Source organism: Drosophila subobscura, chromosome A, assembly GCF_008121235.1.
Source record: "Drosophila subobscura isolate 14011-0131.10 chromosome A, UCBerk_Dsub_1.0, whole genome shotgun sequence".
NCBI lineage: Eukaryota > Metazoa > Arthropoda > Insecta > Diptera > Drosophilidae > Drosophila > Drosophila subobscura.
Window position 1 is genome coordinate 8,147,480 of NC_048530.1, and position 22,228 is coordinate 8,169,707.

Below are 22,228 nucleotides of genomic sequence, written 5' to 3' on the forward strand. Positions count from 1 at the left end.
TCATTTACACTGAGCAAAAAATATACCCTGATTAAACAGTACATTTTCATTAGCCAGCCCATTCGAATTCCCTTACGCCTATTCGGGCCACCGTGAGGCCTCTGTCCTTGTTATTCGCAACGCATGTATCCGTTCGCTTATTCTAAATTTCAACACCAAGGAGCAGGAGATTTGCAAGGGCAATACCCTTCACTGCAGGTAGCCTTACCGTCTTGTTTCCGGCGCCTTTATTAACTTACAATGTACTCAATGTAAATTATGCACGCATTCTTGTGTGATCCTCAAGGCACTCAATTATTCACTCCACTTACATATGTACATGCATGCATACATACATACGTATGTACATAGTATGTACATACATATGAGTGCACTCAATTGACCCACTTCGAAGGCATGCGGCTGTCCATCCATCCATCCATCCACTCACTCACTCGTCGATTGCATCCATCCCGCTTTTGCCCATATTCAAATATCAATGGCTAATTTCATTTTTGCGGCCACTTTTGCAACACTCACACACTCACATGCACACATGCACGTGCAACTTACATGCATACATAAACACAACGCGATTACAACATAGCCGATGACGCAGGGCTTTTGCTTTTTGTACTACGAGCTGCTCTCGCACACTGCTCGCTCTCCCAAGCTCCCTAGCTTGTGGCCCTCTCTCCATCTCTCTATCTCTCATTTCTTTCGACCGCTGCCGCTACGGCGCGGCGTCGTCACTTTCGTTGGCCCACCGCTAACGGTACATCGGCACTCGGGCGCTCGCTCACTTGCGCTTGAGCAGCAGCTTGAGCTTGAGTTTAAGTTTGAGATCTTTTTCTTGGGCTCGCTCTCACGCGTCGCTGCCGCGGCTGCTGCTGCTGCTGCTGCTGCTGCTGCTGCTGCTGCTGCTGCTGCTGCTACTGCTGGCTGCGACGCCTACTTTTTTGGGGCTGCGTTTTTTAAATTGTTCACATATTTTTACAGCTGCTCAAGACGCGCAGTCGCGATTCGTAGACGTGCGTTCAATCCAGGCGGTCGTCGCTTGTCGCAGCTCACAACAAAATCTTCCAAAAATCTTCCCGAAAAATCTCGTCCCCAGCGCGTGTGTGCCCCAGCCCCCTGATCAGCCTGCCCAAAACGACACAAAACGAAAGTAAAAGTGACAAAAACAAAAAGCAACAAAAATCACAACAGCATACAAAACAAACACAAAGAGGAAGATCGATTTGGAGCCATTCTAACGGTTCCCAGAGCCCCTAAAAGCTACACTGAAAATATAATCAAAGAAACCCAAATCCAGAACGGAGTTGCGTGTGCTATACATTTTTTTTCGATTTATTTTGTTTTTGTTTTTGGTGAACATGTTAAAGGAAGAAAAATATATGTAAATATATCATTTAGCACCAGCTCGAACCGACATTGGATACTTTTGTGAGTGGCTGTGGTTGCCATCTTCTGTTTTTTTTTCTGTGAGTGTATTTTCTGAGTGAAAGTGAGGCAGAGACGTCGCAGGAACGTGCCCGATCAATTTGTGGGCCACTGAAACTCTCACACGCACACGCGCACGCACAGACACAGACACCATCATCATACCATCTTCAGCCGAATGGTAATGATGGGTCACCAGCAGACGATGCTCGTGCTGGCCTTGCTGCTCTCGCTCCTGGCCACACCCCAGGCGGCCATCGACAAGGACGAGGGCAAGCAGTCCTCCTCCTCATCCGTCAGGCACAACATCACCGGCGACCAGCACAACGTGATCAACCTGAGCCTACACCCGGGCCTACCCACCACCAACGAACCACCAGCAGCCATCGACCTGACACACGCCCGCCGCCTGCGTGATGCCCTCAACGTGTTCGATCTGACCCTGCTGGCGGATCGTTGGAGCAGCCTGGAGTCCTCCGGCGCCCTGGGCACCAACTGCAGCAGGGACATGCGAAGCTATCTGAGCGCCCTCAGCGACTCCAAGATGTGGGCTGTCAAAAGTGAGTACAATTCTGAGGAGGATCTCCAGCACGGATAAATCACTTTCTCCTTAATGGAGGGAAACGTTTTATGGAATTGACTTTTGACTGTACATATGACAAAGGGAGAATTGTGTTAAAGGGCTTCACAATTATCCAATTTCCTTAATAATTGAAAGAAAAAGATTCTCTTAATAGGAAAACTTTCTTCATTATTTACTGTTACTGATATCAGGTATCAGATGGAAATGTTATTTAATCTTTCTTGATTCATTTGAAGTATTGTTTCACTGGGATGATTTGAGATCGGATATCAACCGGTGGTATTACATAGCTTATATGTACATATGTACCTTTATCATATTTAACTTTGTAATTATATTCTGTTGCTTTTGTGGCTACTTTCGTATAACTTTAGTTGCTTTTTTGGAAGGTTTCTCTTGAGTCATAAATTTCACACTTCTTCCCCTCATATCATATCGCAGTTTCCACACCGGTTAAAGCTTATTGTGTGTACCTGCATGTACGAGTATCTGTTGCGGCGCGACTCATTCGATGCATTCGATCTCTTCTACCGTGTATCACTGCCTCCGGCCCACGTTCGCACATGAACGTGCCATTCGCCTTTTGCCGTTTTACCATTCGCCATCGACAGATCGACAGATCAACAGGTCGCAGCTTTGCGCCGAATTGTTGGCGACTTGCAGAGCATGTGGCTTGGCGTGGCGCATGCTCTGATCGCAAATAGACGAACTCGCCCAGAAGCACAAAATCTACATAAGTGCACGATGCTGGCACGATACGATCGCGTTATGCGATCGCCAAGGTCGCAATTAGTTCTTGCCCCGTTCTTGTTGCAGCAACGACTCAATCAAATTTTCGGCTGGTGCAGTCGATTTGTTCGCCGTTAATTTTCCACTGAAATTTTTGTAATTCACATTTTTATTTCTCTTTATTTTTTTTGCTTTACCGATTATGTCTGGGGGGGCTTTTTTTGATTGAATAACGGTTAAATTATAATGGCAACTGCTTGGACTGCACTGCTTGCTATCGGATCGTATGGGAGAGCAGCTGTGTGCGGTTCTTTTTTGGTTTATTACTGTCGAAAGTGAACCAAAGCAAATACAACGGTGAAGCGGTGTGGAGCAGGCAGAAATTATGAATAAATGCTGTGCGACTCGTTTCATTTTCGGTTTTTTTTTGTCTTTCTTTATATTGGATTTTTCTTTTTGGTTGCGCAGCCGCCGTCGCCGTCGCCGCTGGCCTGCCCCAATCCTATCGATTCCAGCAACCTGAGACCGAAACCCCACTGACCAACTGACGTACGTGCATACATACATACATGTTTATGTACATGTGTATGTACGATGGTTTCCCACTAAGCCACTCACTACCCCACTCTCCCAGAGCCTATCCGACTCTGTGTCTGTGTGTGTCTGTTGCGCTGGTTATGTAATCAATTAACACGAAAAAAAATATAAATGCTGGTGCAAAGACGAATCCATGATGAAAAAGAAAAAAGAGAAAGAGCGGGAGAGCGGGAGAGCGAACGAGGCAGAGAGGCAACAAAAATAAAAGTGTTTGGGTTTCTTTCAAAGTTTCTTTTTTTTTTTTCTTTTTTATTACGTCCAAAAAACGTTGCACCATGGGCCCGGCCCGGCCCGGCCCGGCCCGCAAAGTGAACATCGTAATCGTAATCGTAGTCGTAGTCGTACGAGTAATCGCCGAAAGCGGCCTTTTCCCTCGTTTCTCCGATTCAGTTCAAGTTCAGCATTTCACAGTAGGAAAGAAAGACACCGGGGAAAATGGTGAATGGTGGGAAAATGAAAGGTTGAATCCATGGCATTGTTTACCTTTCTTTACCTTCTTGTTTTTGTTGATTGTTATGCGTTCAGCCAGATAGTTGAGCTATCCCCACTCAGTGGGGCATCTTATGCACCGGTTGGCCATCTTTTATCAATGAAAGCCTCTGTCAGATATGTTCATAGACTCCTCTGAGCTCTCCTGCAATATTTCCTCGTGCTAAATGTTGATAGATCATCCCTCGTTTGCTCAGTGGTTTCCTTTTCATTTACTTTCTGCCATTTCCACACTTTACTTGACTTTGCTTTACTTTCGCCTCAAGTGGAAAGTGGCTGCTGCTGTTTTGCTTTACTCTGAGCCATATCTGTGGGGCAACTGGGGGGAGGAGGTAGTGGTCGTGGCATCTATGTATGTCAATGTCTTCATGTAAGCATTATTACATGAGCGCCACCAGGGCCACAGTTTTTCCTGTTTGCCCCCCGCCCGACACGAATCTGTAAACGAAACCGAAACCGAAACATAAACCGGACTCTGAATCCATATGTCGTCAGCACTTTGGTGCTCTTTGGGGGGTAGCTGGCTGGAAATTGGTATTTAAACGCTTCGGACATAATTTCCAGCCACTGGTTTGCTTTGCCACTCGATGCATCGCACAGTATCTGGTGCACAAGGCGATCGATGGCCAAGATCAATGGCTAATAAATTTGTGGCCGTGTTAGCATTTTGCTGCAGTTAGCGCTAGCTAACTTTGTGTGTGTGTGTTTTTTTTTGCTGGCAGCTACGCTTCGTTGATTTTTTGCCCGATTTGCTCGAACCCGATTTGCCAGACCAAAGCCAAAGACTTTGGCTAAGTTGAAGGTTGAAAAATGCACAGCCCATGACAGAACAACACTGTTCGATGTTGCTGCTGCTGCTGTTGCTGGTGTCAAGTGGAAGGCTGGCGGCATTCCGCTGCGACTCAACGATACTGAGAATGGAAATTGCATTTTTTAAACATGCATCGCTGGAACTATGAAAAAAGCCGGAAAATTCATAGTAATCAACACATAGAATGTCATCCGAGTCTTATAGAATATCTGTGGATTCTGTTTATACTCTGCAACTCTCTCTCTATGTCTGTCTCTCTGCAGTTGAACTTCAATTTGTTTTTGCCGAATTTGTGACTCCATCTTCTTCGCCGCTTTTTTCGCGGTTCGTTTGCTGACTGGCGGGGGGTACAAACATCAGACGAACCCCAGCCGCTCGTTCGGCAAAAGTCTAAGAGGAAGTGCAAATATTGGCACAAGACATCATCAAACCCAACCCCAACCCCAAGCTTAAGCCTCATCCATCGTGCGATCGGCAAACTTCCTCAACACGAGAAAAAGCTTTCACAATTTGTAACTCTTCTGCCGCTGTTGTTGTTGTTGCTCGTTTGATTTGCAAAAAAATATTCCAGGAAAAGAAAAATTATAAATTGCAACGTTTCTTGGTTTTTGCTGTGTGTCTGGTTTATCTGTCTGTTTTTCCGTTTATTATTATTTGTGCCTTTTTGTCTGTTTTTGTATGTAAAAATTAACAAATCACAAATTGACCTCGTGTTGCATTTCACCCATTGCGGCACAGAGGAGGAAGAGCGACAGGCAGCAGGTGATTGAGCCAAAAAAGCGAAGCCAAAAACTGTGAAAAACCGACAATTGGTTGAGGTCCGAGTAGGCATTGGCTCCATTTCGGTTGCGATTTGGCAGCCTGTTTTCTGGTCATTAGTTAATCACAACGCAACACACAGACACGCAGACACACACACACACACAACGGCTTTTGTTTCATTTTTAGGCCAATATACTTAGCCGACTTTTGGTTGGGGAGTGACGAGGTAACAGACCCAATTACAGTCTTTATGCGAATTGAAACGTCACGCAACATAATTTCTACGGCTTTCCCGTTTATACACAACATATTTCTGGCTGTTGCTTTTGCTTTTGCTTTTTGCTTCAGCTGTTGATGTTGATGTAAATATGCGGCAGTTCGAAGCGTTGAAGAAGAAGCGAACCCCGAAATTGCACAACAAATAAACACAACGAGTCGCCAGCAGCAGCAGCGGCAGCGGCAGCGCAGCAATACCATTTACAACAGCAGCAGCGGCAGCAGCAGCAGCAGATTTAAGGCTAGCGATGGCCTGGAATGCAGCATGGATGCTTCGTGTCCCGCATCGTGAGTGCTTCGTGCTGCCATTGCCATCAAAGGAGCCTTCAGCTACGCTTTGTTACCTGCTTTTCGAGGAACGTGGGACACGACAGAATCCACTCCTGATGCCTCGTGCTTAAAAGCTCAGCCGGCTCTCATCTCTAGTTGAGACAAGTCGCGCTCCCGCTCTCTCACTCCAGGCCTACCTCGCTCTCTGTCCCTGTGTTTCGCTCTCTCTCTCTCTCCTTCTCGCTGTTTCTCTTCTGGTCAGACACAATAGCGACGTCGTACAACATCAAAGCTTAGCCCCTTATGTAATGTAACTTTTATTTGATTGTTGCAATGTCTTGCAGTTGTTTTTGTTGTCTGCTGTCTGCTGTTTTTGTTTGTGGCAGCGACAACGACAACGACAACGACAACGCCAACAGTGAACGATTATGGCGAAGACAACTCGTGCGGCCGGGGCGGGGCCAAAAACAAAATCCAAACCCAAATGCAGGCTGCTGGGCGCATTGGAGTGGTAACTGTATCGTATGTAATTCGTATGTAAAATACTTTCAACTCTGACCGACTTTGCGGTGCAGATTTTGATCACAACCCTCCTGCCCCTGCTCCACTCCCCCTCCCCCAAAGGCTTACTTACGCGCTGCTTTTTATTGGCCACCAAAACGAATGACTTGGGCAACAAACTCGTTTCTGGTAATTGTGCGTAATTAAAATCCAGTCAGCGGTCCCAAAAGCAAATGCAATTGACCAGCCAACGGCCAGTAGCCAGTAGCCAGCAGTAAACAGCAAACAGTGGCCAACAGCCCAGTGCCCCAGAGACGCTAAAGGTCTAGGACAAATATTTGACCAGGTGACAGTCAGCCTGGCTAAGAACTGGTTGGACAGAGAGAACTCTCGAGACATAAGCTACACTTGAACGCATCTTGATGGGGTTCATGGATCATTGCCAAAATTATTCAATAGCTAAGAAATCATTGCGGGTTGGAGGAAGCTGCAAGAAAAGTCTCATTGCATCTGTCTCTGGGCAACTTGGCGAAAGTCCTCAACCTCCAGTTGACCAGACAACCAGATGACCAGACGACTCTGCCAAAGATTAAATTCAAGTTAAACTTTGCTCTTGAGCTCATTTCAACCCAAGCCGTCTAAGGCAATTAACACGAAATCCATTTGACCATTTGACGAGCGGCCAACGCCTAAATGCCACAATTAGGCAGCGGCCAGACAACCAACGAACAAACCAACAAACCGACAGACAAACCAACGAAGCACTTGCGAATCTTTACAGCGCTCTAAAGATGATAATTAGTGGGAGATTAGAGACAATCGTTTTGTCATCGAATGTCGCGCGTAATGCCGCAAATTAGTCGATCGCCGCTTGACTGTGGATTGCCAATACTGTCAAATCATTCAGTTACGATAAATATATACGGTTATAAGTATGTATATGTTTATATGTTTGCCAAATCCATTTGGGTTTTCAAGTTTAATGCGACACTCGGTCTTGGCTTGGCTTTGCTAATAAAGCAATTTCTATGGCAAGCATCGAAGTGCATTTGTCCGCGAAGGTCCACACACAGACACATGCATGGCCCCTCCCTCTCCTCCTCACCCCTTGCTTCGTTGACACTCCTGAACCAGATTCGAAGATCGATCGATTGCGGATGGGTTTGTGCCATAACCGATATTGATATGTCCGTCCACTCCATTATCATCTTGGCCCCATTTGCATTTGTTCGTTTTTTGGCAAATGTCAACAGCAGTCGGATTTCCGTTAGGTAAAATTCCCTCCACCGAATGTCGCGACGTGCCTGGCATTCGAATTCATTTCGAATCAAATCGAATTCAAATCAAATCGGTTATGAAACGAGCAGCGCCACAATTTGCATAAAGCTCCTCAAATTTGGGGTTATTGACCATAATTGCATTTTGGGCGGTTATAACGTACATATTGGGAACCCATTTAGTACTTATGCAATCCCCAGACAGACAGCAACGCCATGGAGAAAGATCTGTACAAAATACTTATACGAAACAAGAGATGGGAAACTAAAGGGAAAACAGACTGACTGCTAAGTGTTTCTTCTCCTATTAGACACATTTCCATTTGACTAATTAGATTTACGAATACGAAACGGAAGGCCAATGCATCGGTCGGTGGGTCGGTCGGTCGGTCGGTCGATGCATCATGACTGTCCATATAACGAGCTAATTATTTCACAAATATTTGATATTACTCCCAGTAATCGTTTCGGCAATGACTCTCGCTCTTGGGTAGATAATTTCCATATGAATGATTCACAGTCATATGCGGCTGCTGCTGCAGCCCTGAAAGACCAAAAACTGGTTTAACCATCGGCAAAAGAAATGCGCAGAAAAATAGACCATCGGTCGATCTCTCATTACGCAAAAGCAAAACGACTGACTGACCGATGTGATGCGATGCGATGGCCATGCCACGTGTCAGTGGCACCAAGAGCCACCACCGATGGATGTCTCGCCAGGCAGGCGAAATATCACCGAGAAATACCAGTTAGTCAGCAGCAGCAGCATCCACGAAAACCAAACCCAAAACTGAAGATGCAGCTGACCTTGTGCCGAATCTCGGCTGGAAAGATAGACCCAAAGACATACAAGAAACAGAAAAAAAAAACCCCAAGTTCCCCAAAAAAAAGACAACACAAAACACAAATGAAAAGAAACGGCCAAAGATGCGGACAGACCACTGGCAGTCGACACTCCACACTCCACACTCCACTCTCACTATCGATCGTCTGGTGTCTGCTGTCTGCTGTCTGGTTGTTGGCGTTGAAAGCCCCAAAGGCAATGTCAATCGAAGGTGGACTTTTGATAGGCACCCACCCATACGCAAGCCACAACATTGACATTGAAAAGCCAAAGAAAGAGGGAGAGAGTTTGAGAGCCAAGGTGTTTCCAGGTAGCCCAAGCGACAAGAGCTGAATACCAAATGCCAAACCAAATGAAACGTTAAATGCATTTCAGGAAGTCGCTCACATCCAAGGCGGAGCAGCCATCTATTCGCATTGTGATCTGTTTGCCGCATCTTTGAGCATCGAAATTTCCAAACGCAAGTCGCGTTTTTACGCGTATTATGCGACGACTCAATTGGGCAATGGCAAATGTAAGTATTACACTCGCAAAGGCAGACAGACAAAAAAGTAATTACGAATTATGGCTGCCATAACGACGGAGAATGTTTAGCAAGCCCATAAACGTTGATCGACTGTGATATCACGCCGCGAGCTATAAAAATGCGAGAAATAATTCATGGAGGAAATCAACGATCAACCACAAAGCTCTTTCTTTTTTTGTTTGCCCGATCTGATCCTTTTTCGTGTGAAGGGTTGACTGGCAGCCCCACCCATGAGATCGCATCATCGTGTCACAACTGTGTCCACACAGAGAATAAATTAGCAATTCCCAGGGTTATCGTTTAGAACTTTTGGTTTAGCTGTGCCTGTGCCTGTGCCTGTGCCCGTGTGTTGCCCCAGAGATGAACGCTTCTTTCAAGTTCAAAGACTTTGCGTGTTATTTATTGTTTGTTGAAGCCAATTGCCAGAGTCTTAAATCCACAACACACGCCTCTAATGTCTCCAACATTAGATCTGTCTGTCAGTTTCTCCAGCTCCGGGTTCTAACGACCAGAGCAAACATAAAGACAAATAGCAATACCCAAAAAACGAATGTGATGTACAAATTCAATAAGGAAATGTGCCAACATTTAGCGGTAATTGCGTGGCCTTTGAACTGCTCGTTAGACCAGAGCGATACCAAGGGAGTTTCGTTTTCGTTTTCAATGACAATACAGCAGTCAATTGATTTGCTTTTGCAAATATTTACGTGACTGACAGATTTACGAGTTGTTTCAGCAAACAAGAGCAAACATGGGGCAGCGCATGAGGAATCCCAGCTATGCGTTTAATTATCATTTTGTTTTAAGAGCAAAACCTGAGCAGACATCAGGCGGCAGTTGTAATGGCTTCAACCTGCCCATGGCTGCCATGTTTTCCTACAGAATTCACACATTGTATGTAGTGTGTTATGGGCTCGTAGCATATAAATGTAAATACTGCGCTGGACCACTCCCAGAATAACAACAAAATACAAAAATATTCAACAATGTAAACATTTTGAGCAGAAGAAAAAAAAAGAAAGAAAAACAAGCTGCAATTAGTGAATGACTCGACTGGTAAATACCTGGTCATAGCTCTACAGTTGTGTGATTAAAACTGATTAAAACTTGATGTGGGATTATCGTAAAAAGAGAAAATAAACAAGAATTGAGTGGGCTGGTCCGTAGATGAAAATGTGATTGAAAGGGAGAGTACAGAAGGGTGCAGAATGGTGCCACAAATGTTGCATCCCTTCCCACAAACACAGCAAGCCCCACTTGTGAGCCATGAAATATCTAGGGGTATCTATCAGACAATATTTTTATGGATCTCAGTACAGTGCAGTGCTGGTGGGCCTCCACTGACGCAGGTCTCATTATAAGTATGTAATTTATTTAATATTTTAGCTCCTTAATTGAACACTTGGCAGTTGAGGCGCGTAGCCATAGACAGACCATTTCTGCAGCTATTTTTATGTGTTGCTTGTTTGATTTATTTTTTTGCGATTTTCGCTGTGTGATTTTCGGTCTTTGATTTGTTGTTTATTATTTTTTTCGCAATGAGAGAAGAGAGCCCAACGAAACAAAAGTGGCAAAGTGGCAAAACAAAGGAAAAATTATATTTGGATGGACAATAATAGCAAACTATTTCTGTGAGGTGGGAGAGGGGGGGTACCATTATTTATTGCCATTATATTTATACAATCGTTTCATCAATCAAATGGATTTCAACAGCTTTGTCACTCGGCTTAGTGTGGAACTGGGGACTGAGGACTGAGGACTGAGCCCCTCCCTGATTATGCTCCACTGCAATCGGTTGTTTTTCTCTCAGTTTTTTTGTATCTACGTGTTAACACATTTGTTTAAGCCGCTGACAAGCGCCAGCCTTTGTCCTTGCCTTCATGCCACGCCCACTTCGTACTCGTATTCGTATCTTAATCTTCTTGCAAATATTTTGATACATGTTCAAGTGCACAAATTTGAACTTGGATTTCAGTGGAATTCCCTCTTTGATGGAGGAAGGGCACCAGGGCAGCAGCAGGAGTTGCTTCAGTGGGAGTTCAATTGGCCATTCCTGATGCTCATGTTGTGGTTGTGAATTGGTGGCATTGAACGACCTTCCCGTTGACAAGAATATACGATTAAAATCGTTGTTTTTGTGGTGCAGCCAAAGCCAAGTTCAACGGCGAGACCCGAAGATTGCTTGACTCTCCGGCAAATCGAGCATTGTCATGTTCGGTTGTTGGTCTGTCGTCTGTCTGTCTGTCACCTTGATAAGCCCAGAGCTCCATTGTCTGTCCTTCTTTCTGTCTGTCTGTCCGTCCCATCTGTTGATCTTGTTCGACTTTCGGGCTTCAGCTTCCATTTACCGAAAGAGAAAAAAAAGCGTTAAACGCTTGAACGACACGTTCAATTGAACACTGAAGAAGTGGTACGATACCATACGATCTGTGTACTTATCGTATATATAGATAAATGTATGTATGTTGAAATTGCTACTGCGGCAAAGTAAAGGCCCAAACAAATCAAATGACCTCAATCGCTGAATTAAATTGAAAACATGTTTAAACATTACACAAAGAGCCGACGGACGAGAGAGAGAGATACAACATATGATGAATGGACAGAGTGACAGAGAGAGAGTGCTAAAGAGTGTTGTAAAATGTGTTGCAAAGTGTTTGTGTGTTGGAGGAACTAACGAACGGAGTTAATTGTTTCACTTTTTGGCACATCTTTTGATTAACACTCGGACACATTTCAGCACTCCCCATTGTCCCATGAAGCTGGGTAGCTCCAACCTCATACATCCATTCCATGGCCATGGTCATGTCTTATATAGCCTTACATAGGTGAATGCATGAATGCCCAACTTAGATGCATAAATTCGCGAGTGACACAATTCCTGTTTCGGTCTCAAGGGGAAGAGCAAGTGCAAGTGAAAATGGAAGTGGAATTGGAAATGGAAGTGGAAGGTGTAAACAACGCAAGGGAGACACATTTTCCGCACTAGCCGTAAGAGAGAAAAACTGGTTGTACCCAATCACAGTCGCAGCTCTCTCGATCTCTGGCTGCAACTGGTTCCGAGCGTCGCTCAGGGGCAAGCAAAAAGGAAAGACTAAGCGACTTTAGTGGGTCCCGAAACTGTACAGCGATTGCCATGCTCTTCATAAATATAAACACAATTCTAGGCAGGTTTCAGCGGCTTCACCCTATTGTGAATTGCAGCTTTTGGCTACAGGGCATGGGCATTGTCGTCACTGCTCCACGAAGATGATAGTGAGGATGATGCTGGCAGCTGGACGGCTGCCACTGCCATTACATAATTTCAGCTTTTTATGTGCCAGCTTTTTGGCAATTCCTGGTGCCCTTCTCTTATGCCTTTACTTTACTTTTGCTTGCAGTGGACGATGCTTCCGGCCATTATACATCCGGTTTCTTCTATGGCAACAACTACTGGATGGGTTCGTTAGCCCTTTGCGATGCCATTGACGATGGCCAGACAATGGCAGTTGCTGCCGCTGCCGGCAAGGACAACAACAGCAGCAGCAGGTCCGCCGCCTCGGAGGATGCCGCTCACCCGAACCGAAACAGCGGCCTGCCCTTCGCTGCGGCACATACGCAGGCCTACAGCACGGTCTACAATGCACCGCCGCCCTTTGTGCCCGGCTTCTATGTGATCAAAATGCAGCTAAATGAGACGCAGCCCACAGAAGTTGTAAGTGCGAATCCATGTCCCCCCCGGTAGCTCTGTGTTTGGAGTTTCCTAAACTTCTATGTTCTCTTTTCTGCCCACAGATGCGCACCATTTATGTGGGCATGTGCCTGCCCTCGAGCTGCTCCATTCCCGACATTCACGAGATGAGCAGCTATGCCCGCGTGGAGCTGCCAACGCGGGATCTGCGCGTCCTGGACATACGCGTGCCCACCGACAAGGAGTTTAACATTTGGGCGGACAAGACCTTCTGCCTGCTGATGTAAGTAGCGAGTAATGAGTAACGAGTAGAGAGTAACGAGTAACGAGTAACGAGTTCCAAATCAAATTCACTTTCAAAAAAACTATCGCTGGTTGCCTGCTAACCAATTGGCCAAACAGAGTGCAAAGATCGAAGGGAGGCAGACTGGGAGGCTCTGTGTACTTTGCCATTCATTGGCATCTTGAGAGCTGAGAGTTGCTGGTGGTGTGAAATCCCTCCCCGCTGCCTTCAATTTGTCATTAAAAAGCGAAACTCTGTCTGTTTGCTGCACCAATTAGCGTGAAGTAATCGAACCGTGTTTCATTTTTTTTGTGTTTTGCTCTTTCCCGCAGCGTTGTGTCGGGCATTGTCATGGCGTTGATATGCTGCGGCACCCTGTACGAGATTTATCTGAGGCGTCGCCTCAAGGAGGCGCTACGTCGCCAGGACAAGGAGATGATGAACAACAGCGAGACGAGCTCGGGCATTGGGTGTGCCTCCTCCGACTACAGCGACACCATGACCGCCCACGATGACCCCCTGAAGCAGTCCTCGCCGCACACCTCACAGTCCAGTTCGCTGAAGCAGCTGGACCAGCTGGTGCTCAATCTGCCGCCACCACTGACGGCCCATGACAACGACAGCGGCAATGGGCATCACGATCATCACGTGCACGATCACGAGCGCGAGCACGAGGAGGATCATCACGGGAGCGACAGCAGGAGCCATAACAGCAACTCGGATGAGCATCTGGAGGGGCATCTGCACGAGCCGGAGAAGCTCAGCATCTACTCGGAGCTGCTGCTCTCCTTCTCGGCGATCACGAACTTCAATGCGATTTGCGATCGCAATGTGGGCGCCGACACGATACCCTGCATCCATGGCCTGCGTGCGTTCAGCATGGCCTGGGTGATCCTCGGCCACACGTGCATCGTCGTCTTCAAGTACTCGGACAACATGGAGATGCGCAAGAAGGTCGAGCAGAATTTCTTCTTCCAGGCGATCACCAACGGACCGTTCAGCGTGGACACATTCTTCTTCATCAGCGGCTTCCTCATCTCCTACATCTACTTCCGCACCAATGCCAAGGGCAAGCTGAACAAGCTGAGCAAAGGCGCCAATGAGTTCACCGCCGGCACGGCCCACTTCTTTGGCCTTGTGGCCTATCGCTTTATGCGCCTCACCGCCCCCTATCTCTTCGTGCTGGGCGTCGTGCAGGTGACCATGAAGTACCTCGCAGCCTACTCGATCTTCGATCCACCCACCATGGATCACATCACCTGCCCGGACTACTGGTGGCGCAACATATTGTACATCAACACACTGTTTCCCGTCGATGAGATGGTGAGTTCCCCTCCACAGATCTCGCTCTTTGCCACTCTAATCTCTGCCCCCTTTGTTACAGTGCATGCTCTGGAGCTGGTATCTGGCGAATGATACGCAGTTCTACATGATCGGTGCCATCATTCTGATCGTGGGCGTGCGACACTTTAAGCTGTCAGCCATCACGACGCTGGTGTTCCTGGTGCTCTCGTGGATCACCACGGCGGTGATCGCGTTCACCAACAACCATCGCCCGAACACCGACGATCCTTTGGCGCTGTTCGACAAGATCTACGACAAGCCATGGACCCGTCTGGGTCCCTATCTGATCGGCATGGCCGTTGGCTGGATTTTGTTCCGCACCAACTGCAAGATTCGTCTGCCCAAGCTGACGGTGGCCACCGCCTGGGCCCTGGCCATGCTCAATCTCTTTGTGCTCGTGTTCGGGCTCTATCAGACCGACTTGTCGCAGTTCACGGCCGCCGCCTACAGCTCGCTGAGCCATTCGGCCTGGGCGCTTTCGCTCGCCTGGATCACCATTGCCTGCTCCACCGGCTACGGGGGATACATCAACTCTCTGCTCTCAGCGCCCTGCCTCTATCCCTTCTCGCGGGTCACCTACTGCGCCTACCTGGTCCATCCCATTGTCATACGCTCGATGGCGCTCAATTCGGATGCGCCGCTGCATTTGGGCGGTGATCTGATGGTAAGTGCTTGGGGAAACTCAAAGATAATCTATGTTAATCCTCTTTTCCTGTAGGTCGTCATGTTCTTTGGTCTGACGGTCGCCTCCTACTTCCTGTCATTTGTCGTCTCGATGTCCTTCGAGGCGCCCGTTGTCACAATGCTGAAAATCTTGTCACCTAGTCGAAAGAAACGTCTCGCCTAAAGCCTAAAGCCTAAAGCCTAAAACCCCAAAACCTCCTCCCATTCCCCCAATCCGATTATTTATGCGTTACTATACATACACCATCCATGTTATCCCTCATGTTATCTATTCCTTATCCTTATCCTCATACAAACTTAATCAAGCAATGTCCCTGTACCCGACCCACATATTTATAGCATCGTTTCACACACATACAATACGCGACTCTCAAGTTCAGATCGTTTTCTATATGCATATAAATATGTATTTCTAGATATGTGTAGATCTTTCCTTCAGTTCCATTGAATGTTTATTTGCGGACAATTCTACTCTACATCCATGCATGCATAATATTTTTTTGTTTTCATACTGTGTACATTTTAGTTCTTTAATTTATTCCATTGGTTTGGAACATTTGTGCGCGTCGATGAGTAAAATGCATACTGTATGTGTAGTACTTTAGAGTAGATAATAATTATACGAAACTCTAGTACCTAATTTTATAAACAAAAATCATGTTGTATATATACTCTATGCTATATATATATATATTGTTATCTGTAAATCTTTAAATAAAAACTGCTACCAAATACAACTATTATACTGTAATTAAGTGGAATTTCTCGGCATAATCTCGAGTGCAATGTGATTGATAAAATGTTATGGCATATTTCTGAGCTTTCGACTGTATGTATATCTCATCGGTGAAACCGCGATAGGTCTGAGCACTGTTGTTCAGCCCTGGAATCACTGCCATTTAGCTCAATGCTTCATGGAACTATTTGGATTGAACCTTATTTTAGGAATAATCAAACAAAAATCAGGACTTACCATAAGCAAATCGATTCGAAAATTGTTTAAATGATCATACAAAATTATATGGCTAGTGCTATAGATCCTGGCTAGCTAGTAATAATATGTCGAATACTAAAATCGAGGAATACCAAACGCAATCACGAAAGGCACGGCTGCCGACGTCGCTGCTGTTGTTCAGCCCTAGGAGCACCGGCCAAAGTGCCGTACGATGGGGCCGCCAGGGTGACAATTTACGGTATATATACTTAATGATGATTCAAGTAAAATTACCGTTTTAAAGCTGAGAGTCCTAACTAGCTGGTAAAATTAAACAGAAGATCAAAGTCGAGGAAAATTATTTACGATATTTTATATTGGACGAGCACATATCTACATTTCACTTGCATATATCGATAGTTTTAGGCGATATATTTAATATCACATCTGTCGAACGTGCTCCAGAGGCGCGACATTTCCGTTGATCATTTCCAACCATAAGAAGCTACAGGAGGAAGAATCTACTCTCCAAGTCGGTTTCCAGCTCGCAGGCTCCATTGTGAAGTAACTCCAGCCACCTGAGGATCAGCAGAGGATTGAGGAGGAGCGACCAAACGCAAACAATCAAATGTACTCCACATGCCTTCGCCACAGCCACTGGTCGAGCCTATTCCCCGCCCTACCATTCCACATGGAACCAGGATTGCCTGGGATGGAGGACATAGGAGGACATATTGATGGCGATACTGACAGTGGAGGATATCATCAGCCAGATGGAACGCTTTGAAATCGGCCATGCTGAGCATGCTGAGCAGATGTCTAATCGGTAGACAGATTGCCTCATAAATTGTATTCCTTAAACACTTTCATGGCTAATTTCTTGCAGCCGAGGGACCAGCATCGTGACGAGTGTTCCACGTGTTTTTTTTTTGCGCAAGAACGTCGCCAGTCAACTGTGTGTTGGTTCGGCAGCTGCCACAGCGTATGCCCTTTGCCTCATTGTGGATCCGGAAAGGCTAACATCTGAGGTTTGGACCAGTCTTCACGTCGGAGATCCATACTGAAGCAACAGACGAGCTGCTACGCGTCACCACGCACACCGCTGAGAGCAGCCAGAGCAGCCAGATTGATCCTTTAAAAAAGCTCATCAAAGGCAATTGTTTGCAACATTTATTTATTTTATTTGTGATAATTGTAAGGGGAGACTTAGGGGTGAGATCAAGTGTATTTATGTTTTACATATTTTTGGTTGCCAAACGAAGGTACTGTTACAATATTTGAACTAAGAATCGGATCTACCACTTCCAGTCTGTTGGGTGGAATCATTTTCGATGTCTTCCAGTACCGATTCAATCTTTGAGAATATTTTGACGCTCAGCGCCAGACTTGGCAATTTGCGGGTGATCTTTTGCATGGAAACCATCATCTTCTTTTGTAATTCTGTCAAATTGTCCTTGTCGAAGCCGGGCTCCTGCCAGAAGCTGCTGAACCTGTTCTCCAGAGCTTTAGCTGCCTTCGGCTCCGACTTCTTCTCCGGCGTATTTTGGATATGAACGCCCCAATAGATGCTCCCTTCTCCCACTCTTTTCCTCGGATCTCGATGATATTCGCTTGTGGCCAAACTCTGACTCTGGGCCGCCACGCCGCCGTTCTTTCTCTTCCCGTAGTCGGCGATCGAAATTTTAGTCCTTTTCTTGGGAGTTTCAACATCCAACTTCTCTTTTACCACCGGAGTTGGAAGTGGAGCAGCAGCGGAATTATTTTGCTCTTCGCTGTAAAGTGCATCCATGAAGGACGTATCATACTGATACTCGTCAATCTTTTTTACTGGAGGCATTTTATTCTGGACTGACTTTTTTTCTCAAACTTCTGAAACCCGTAACATAAAAATGAGCCCCGGTTGCTGGGTTTTTTCAAAGGAACCCTCAAACTGTGTCGCCGCGGAGCTATCGATAAGTATACCGCCAGACCTCCGGTATATTTCGGTATATTTCCGAGGGTCTGTCCGCGGTCACACTGGTGGCCGGTGTAAGAGTCAAAGCTAATTTTCGAGATTTCACCCCCTCTCCCGCGGCGACCACGACCCACCCACCGTATCATCAATCAGCCTGCCGCTGATTGACCACCGCCGACATGGCGATGCCATCGATCTCAACGATATTGGGCGTGGTGTTTCTAGCCTACATCGCTCATTCCATCTACCAGATGTCGCAGCTCTTCACGAAGCTGAGCTGCACGGCCCAGCCGTGCTACACGTCCTTCCTGGCGGAGAAGCCACGCATGCAGCTGGCGCTCTTCACGTCGCGCACACCGCAGCCGATTGCCAGCGAGGTGCAGGACATCTACAAGGCGAAGCGCTTCGACTACAGCCGCCCCTTCGAGCACGACTTCGAGGTGGAGGTGCCGCTGCGGACGCGCCGCAACGGCTCGCTCTACATGCACGTCGTCCTGGCACTCGAGGGCGAGCCGCTCGAGTGGCGCAGCCTTCGCCGCGACGGTCCCACCGTTCTGCACACGCTCAGTCTCACCGACTACATGGTGCCCCGTGCCGAGGCATTTAATCTGCTCAGCGAGGCGGCAGACAAGCCTCCGACCAAATCGGTGCAGGGCAAGGCACCCAAAGGCAAGCAGGGAGCAGCCGCCGCACGACCCAGCACCCACATGCGCTCCAATGTGTATGTGACACTGCTGACGGATCTGTTCTCGGTGTCGCAGGCTGATGTGCCGCCGGAGATGGCCCCACTGATACGCGTCAATCGCAATCAGCAGATCCTGCCCATACTGCAGACGGACACGTTCAACACACGCATGAAGGACCTGGTGGCCATCACACGCAACACCACCGAATTCACATTCAGCTTCCACTACAAGCCCGTGGGCGTGGGCAAGCTCCGACTGATGCTGCTCATGGAGCATGCCACACAGGCGCTGCTCACGATCGGCTTTGCCACCAAGGACATTGACGAGGTCAAGGGCATATTCTCCGACACGAATGTGTATCTGCTCTGCGGCACCATCTTTGTGTCCAGCATTCATGTGAGTCTCCCTCGCTCGTCCCTCCACATTCCGCATCCTCCAAATGTTGTTTTGCTCTCCGCAGATGCTCTTCGATTTCCTGAGCTTCAAGAACGATGTCTCCTTTTGGCGACAGAAGCAATCCTACGAGGGCTTGTCCACCCGCACCACCCTGTGGCGTGCCTTCTCGCAGTTTGTGATCTTTCTGTATCTGCTGGACGAGAACACGTCCTATCTGGTGATTGTGCCCGTCGGCCTGGGCACCCTCATCGAGCTGTGGAAGTGCAAGAAGATATTGCGCCTCGAGCTGAGCTTCAGCGGCCTTGTGCGCCGCAAGCTGGAGCAGCAGACGGACGAGCAGCCCAATGGCCAACTGGCCGAACAGCAAACGGATCAGTTCGATCGCCAGGGCATGCGGTATCTCAGCTATCTGCTCTATCCGCTGTGCCTGGGCGGGGCGGTCTACTCGCTGCTGTACCAGCCGCATCGCTCGTGGTACTCCTGGACCCTCAACTCCATGGTCAACGGCGTGTATGCCTTTGGGTTCCTGTTTATGCTGCCCCAGCTGTTTGTCAACTACAAGCTCAAGTCGGTGGCCGCCCTGCCCTGGCGTGCCTTCATGTACAAGGCCTTCAACACGTTCATCGATGACTTCTTTGCGTTCATCATCACAATGCCAACGGCTCATCGTGTGGCCTGCCTGCGCGACGACATTGTCTTCCTCATATACTTGTACCAGCGCTGGCTCTATCCCGTGGACAAGAATCGCGTGGACACGGGCCTGGCCATCACAGAAACGGCACCGGAAGCACAGGCACTGGCAACAGCCGGAACAGCCACTGAGGCTGCCAGCCGCAAGAAGCGTAACTAGAAACGCATAATGCATGGAGCCAGTAGATTGCACATTCCATTCCATTCCGTCTATAGCCCAAGTGCGTGGTCAATTTTAGCCCCTAGATTTGATAAGAACAAAAGTCCTCAAGGAACTCCTTCAACTAGAATTTTGTAGCAACAAAAACAAAGCCCCCGAAAAGGCGCTTGGATGTAGTCTAAAAAAAATCTTGTATTTTCAATGGGTTACAACTGGTACGCTCTCCCGCTCGCTGGATACAGGACACAGGATCGCTTCTAGAATTATTTTTGTGCCACCTTTAGTTGTGTGTTGGGGAAGGAGGGGATGCGCTAAACAAAAGAGTCATAGATGGGGAGCGGGAGTGGGAGTGGGAGCTGTCCTGCTTGATGAGTCCTGCATTTCCTGCATTGCCTAGCCATTGCGTATGCCCATTGCCTGCTCCAGCTCGGCCCGCTTCTGATTTACTTTGGTGAAGAAGTAGCGCGAAACGGCCTCATGCGTCCACGGCTGATAGTAGAACTCGGCGCGTCGCTCCTCCTCCGGATTGCCCACAACATCCGTCATTAACTATAGCAAAAAGAAGAGCAACGTTTGAGCTGATGTTGGGATTGAGCTGCGCGCAAGAGATGAACTCACCTTCAAGTCACGCGTCTGACTGATTATCCAGCGATGGATAAACATTTGCGGATCCTTGGCAAAGCTGAGAAAGAACTCACGATTCGTTTTCATCTGATTGATGGTGTCGACCGTCTCGTGTATCTTTGTGTCCAAGCCCTGGATCTCCTGCTGGCTGGCGGTGCTCATCAGGAAGTTGTTCATCTGGTTCTTCAGCGTGTCGTCCACCTCGACATCGATGTCGTAGCAGGCCGTCTGCTTGTTCTCCGCACAGCTCTCGATGAAGTGATTGATGACAATGGGATCTGGGGGATGCAGCAGCGGATTGAGCCGCTGCGGTATCTCGGCAAACTTCATGCGCTGGCAGCTGAATATCTGCTCCAGATACTTGTCGCAATTGATGTACTCCCGCTCGTGGGCATCCTGCAGCTTGTGCGTCTTGATGTACTGCCACAGGGCCGAGATGATGACCGGTCGCGTCTGTGTGTGGACGCCCAGCAGGCGGGCGAGCCGCGGATCCAGCTTGAACTGCAGCGGCTGGTAGTCGAGCAAGAGGAGAATGGTGCAGCGGACATTGCGGTCGCCCGGCCGCTTCACCTGGAAGCCATCTGTCTCCTGTGTGGTATGGGTGCGGTGCCACTCGACGAGATGGTTGTCCGGCCCATACAGCTCCTTGTCCAGCTCAATGACCAGCGACTTGAAGAACGACGAGAATTTGCGCTTGATCTTTGTGTTGGGATCGCCCTTGCCATCCTCCAGCAGGCGACCCTCGACGCGCAGCTCCCAGGAGGCGACGGCACCCTCCTCGCCCTCGTTGGAGGGCTCCTTACAGGGGTAGAATGTATTCGAAATGAAAATGCGCAGCTTGCGCTTCTGCTTCATGGGCCGCTTGAGGGCCTCCTGGATGTCCAGCCGCTTGCGCATGATGGTCGCGTCTAGCTTGCGCTCGAACGTCAGCAGATCCATGTACGCCTGCGACTCTGGCACCAGATCACGCACCTTCTGTGGCAGTATCTTGTCCGCCAGCTTCTTCTTTTTCTTGGCGGCGCCAAACTCTCCCTTGCCGGCGCCGCTGTTGAGGCTGCGCGACTCGGCCGAGCGCTTGCTGCCGCCACCGGAGCCGCCGCCACCGCCGCCTGTGCCACGCAGCACGCTCTGGAATGCCGGCTGTGAGGCGCGCTGCAGCAGCGAGGGTCCAGGTCCGGGTCCGGGCACTCCCGGAGGTGCCGCCGTCCCTGGAACGGGCTGCGTTGTGTTCGGATGCAGCGGAAAACCGCGCGGCTAAAAACAAAACAACAGAGAAACACTCGGTTAGACATTTCACTCGGGCAAAGCAAATCCAGTGAAATCAATCGATGAAGTTTTTTTTTCTTTGCTTACCGGAAAAGTTGCTCCTGGCGGTGGATAGGGACGCATGCCGGGTGATGGCGGTGGCGGTTGGTAGCGCGACTGCACTGGCGCTTGGCCAGGTGCAAAACGTTGCGACATTTTCGCCTTTGCCTTGCTAAGTAGGGTGCACCTTTAATTTGCCTATTTCACGGGAAACTTGACTCTTTTTTTCGTATTACAACAACGCGTCACGCAAAAAATAATTGGCTGTAAGATGGCGTCAATGCAGGGTTGCACTTTACATTGGGGATGAGTCGCGAGATATCAGTAAAAGTATTTTTAAGTAACGAGTCACCGTCCGGATTTAATTTAAGAGTACACCTTAGGGATATCGGAATACTTAAATTAATTAAT

The 22,228-nt window shown here is 48.0% G+C and overlaps 3 protein-coding genes across 3 annotated transcripts; 2 read left to right on the plus strand and 1 right to left on the minus strand.

Moving 5' to 3' along the window:
* Positions 1 to 983: 983 nt before the first annotated feature.
* On the plus strand, positions 984 to 15,785 carry LOC117900540. Its single transcript, XM_034810943.1, has 6 exons — positions 984 to 1,982; positions 12,468 to 12,781; positions 12,862 to 13,040; positions 13,373 to 14,363; positions 14,425 to 15,048; positions 15,103 to 15,785. The coding sequence occupies exons 1-6, from the start codon at positions 1,601 to 1,603 to the stop codon at positions 15,229 to 15,231; spliced, it is 2,619 nt and encodes an 872-aa protein (XP_034666834.1). The 5' UTR covers positions 984 to 1,600; the 3' UTR covers positions 15,232 to 15,785.
* A 2,261-nt stretch (positions 15,786 to 18,046) lies between these two features.
* Positions 18,047 to 20,038, plus strand: LOC117892413 (cleft lip and palate transmembrane protein 1-like protein). The gene is made up of 2 exons (XM_034798647.1): positions 18,047 to 19,038; positions 19,103 to 20,038. Exons 1-2 carry the CDS (start codon positions 18,136 to 18,138, stop codon positions 19,886 to 19,888), a joined length of 1,689 nt encoding a protein of 562 aa, XP_034654538.1. The 5' UTR covers positions 18,047 to 18,135; the 3' UTR covers positions 19,889 to 20,038.
* Positions 20,039 to 20,146: 108 nt separating this feature from the next.
* LOC117892422 (brahma-associated protein of 60 kDa) lies at positions 20,147 to 22,090 on the minus strand. Its single transcript, XM_034798659.1, has 3 exons — positions 21,866 to 22,090; positions 20,507 to 21,766; positions 20,147 to 20,437 (listed from the first exon to the last, which is right to left on the minus strand). Exons 1-3 carry the CDS (start codon positions 21,971 to 21,973, stop codon positions 20,282 to 20,284), a joined length of 1,524 nt encoding a protein of 507 aa, XP_034654550.1. The 5' UTR covers positions 21,974 to 22,090; the 3' UTR covers positions 20,147 to 20,281.
* Between the last annotated feature and the right edge of the window lie 138 nt (positions 22,091 to 22,228).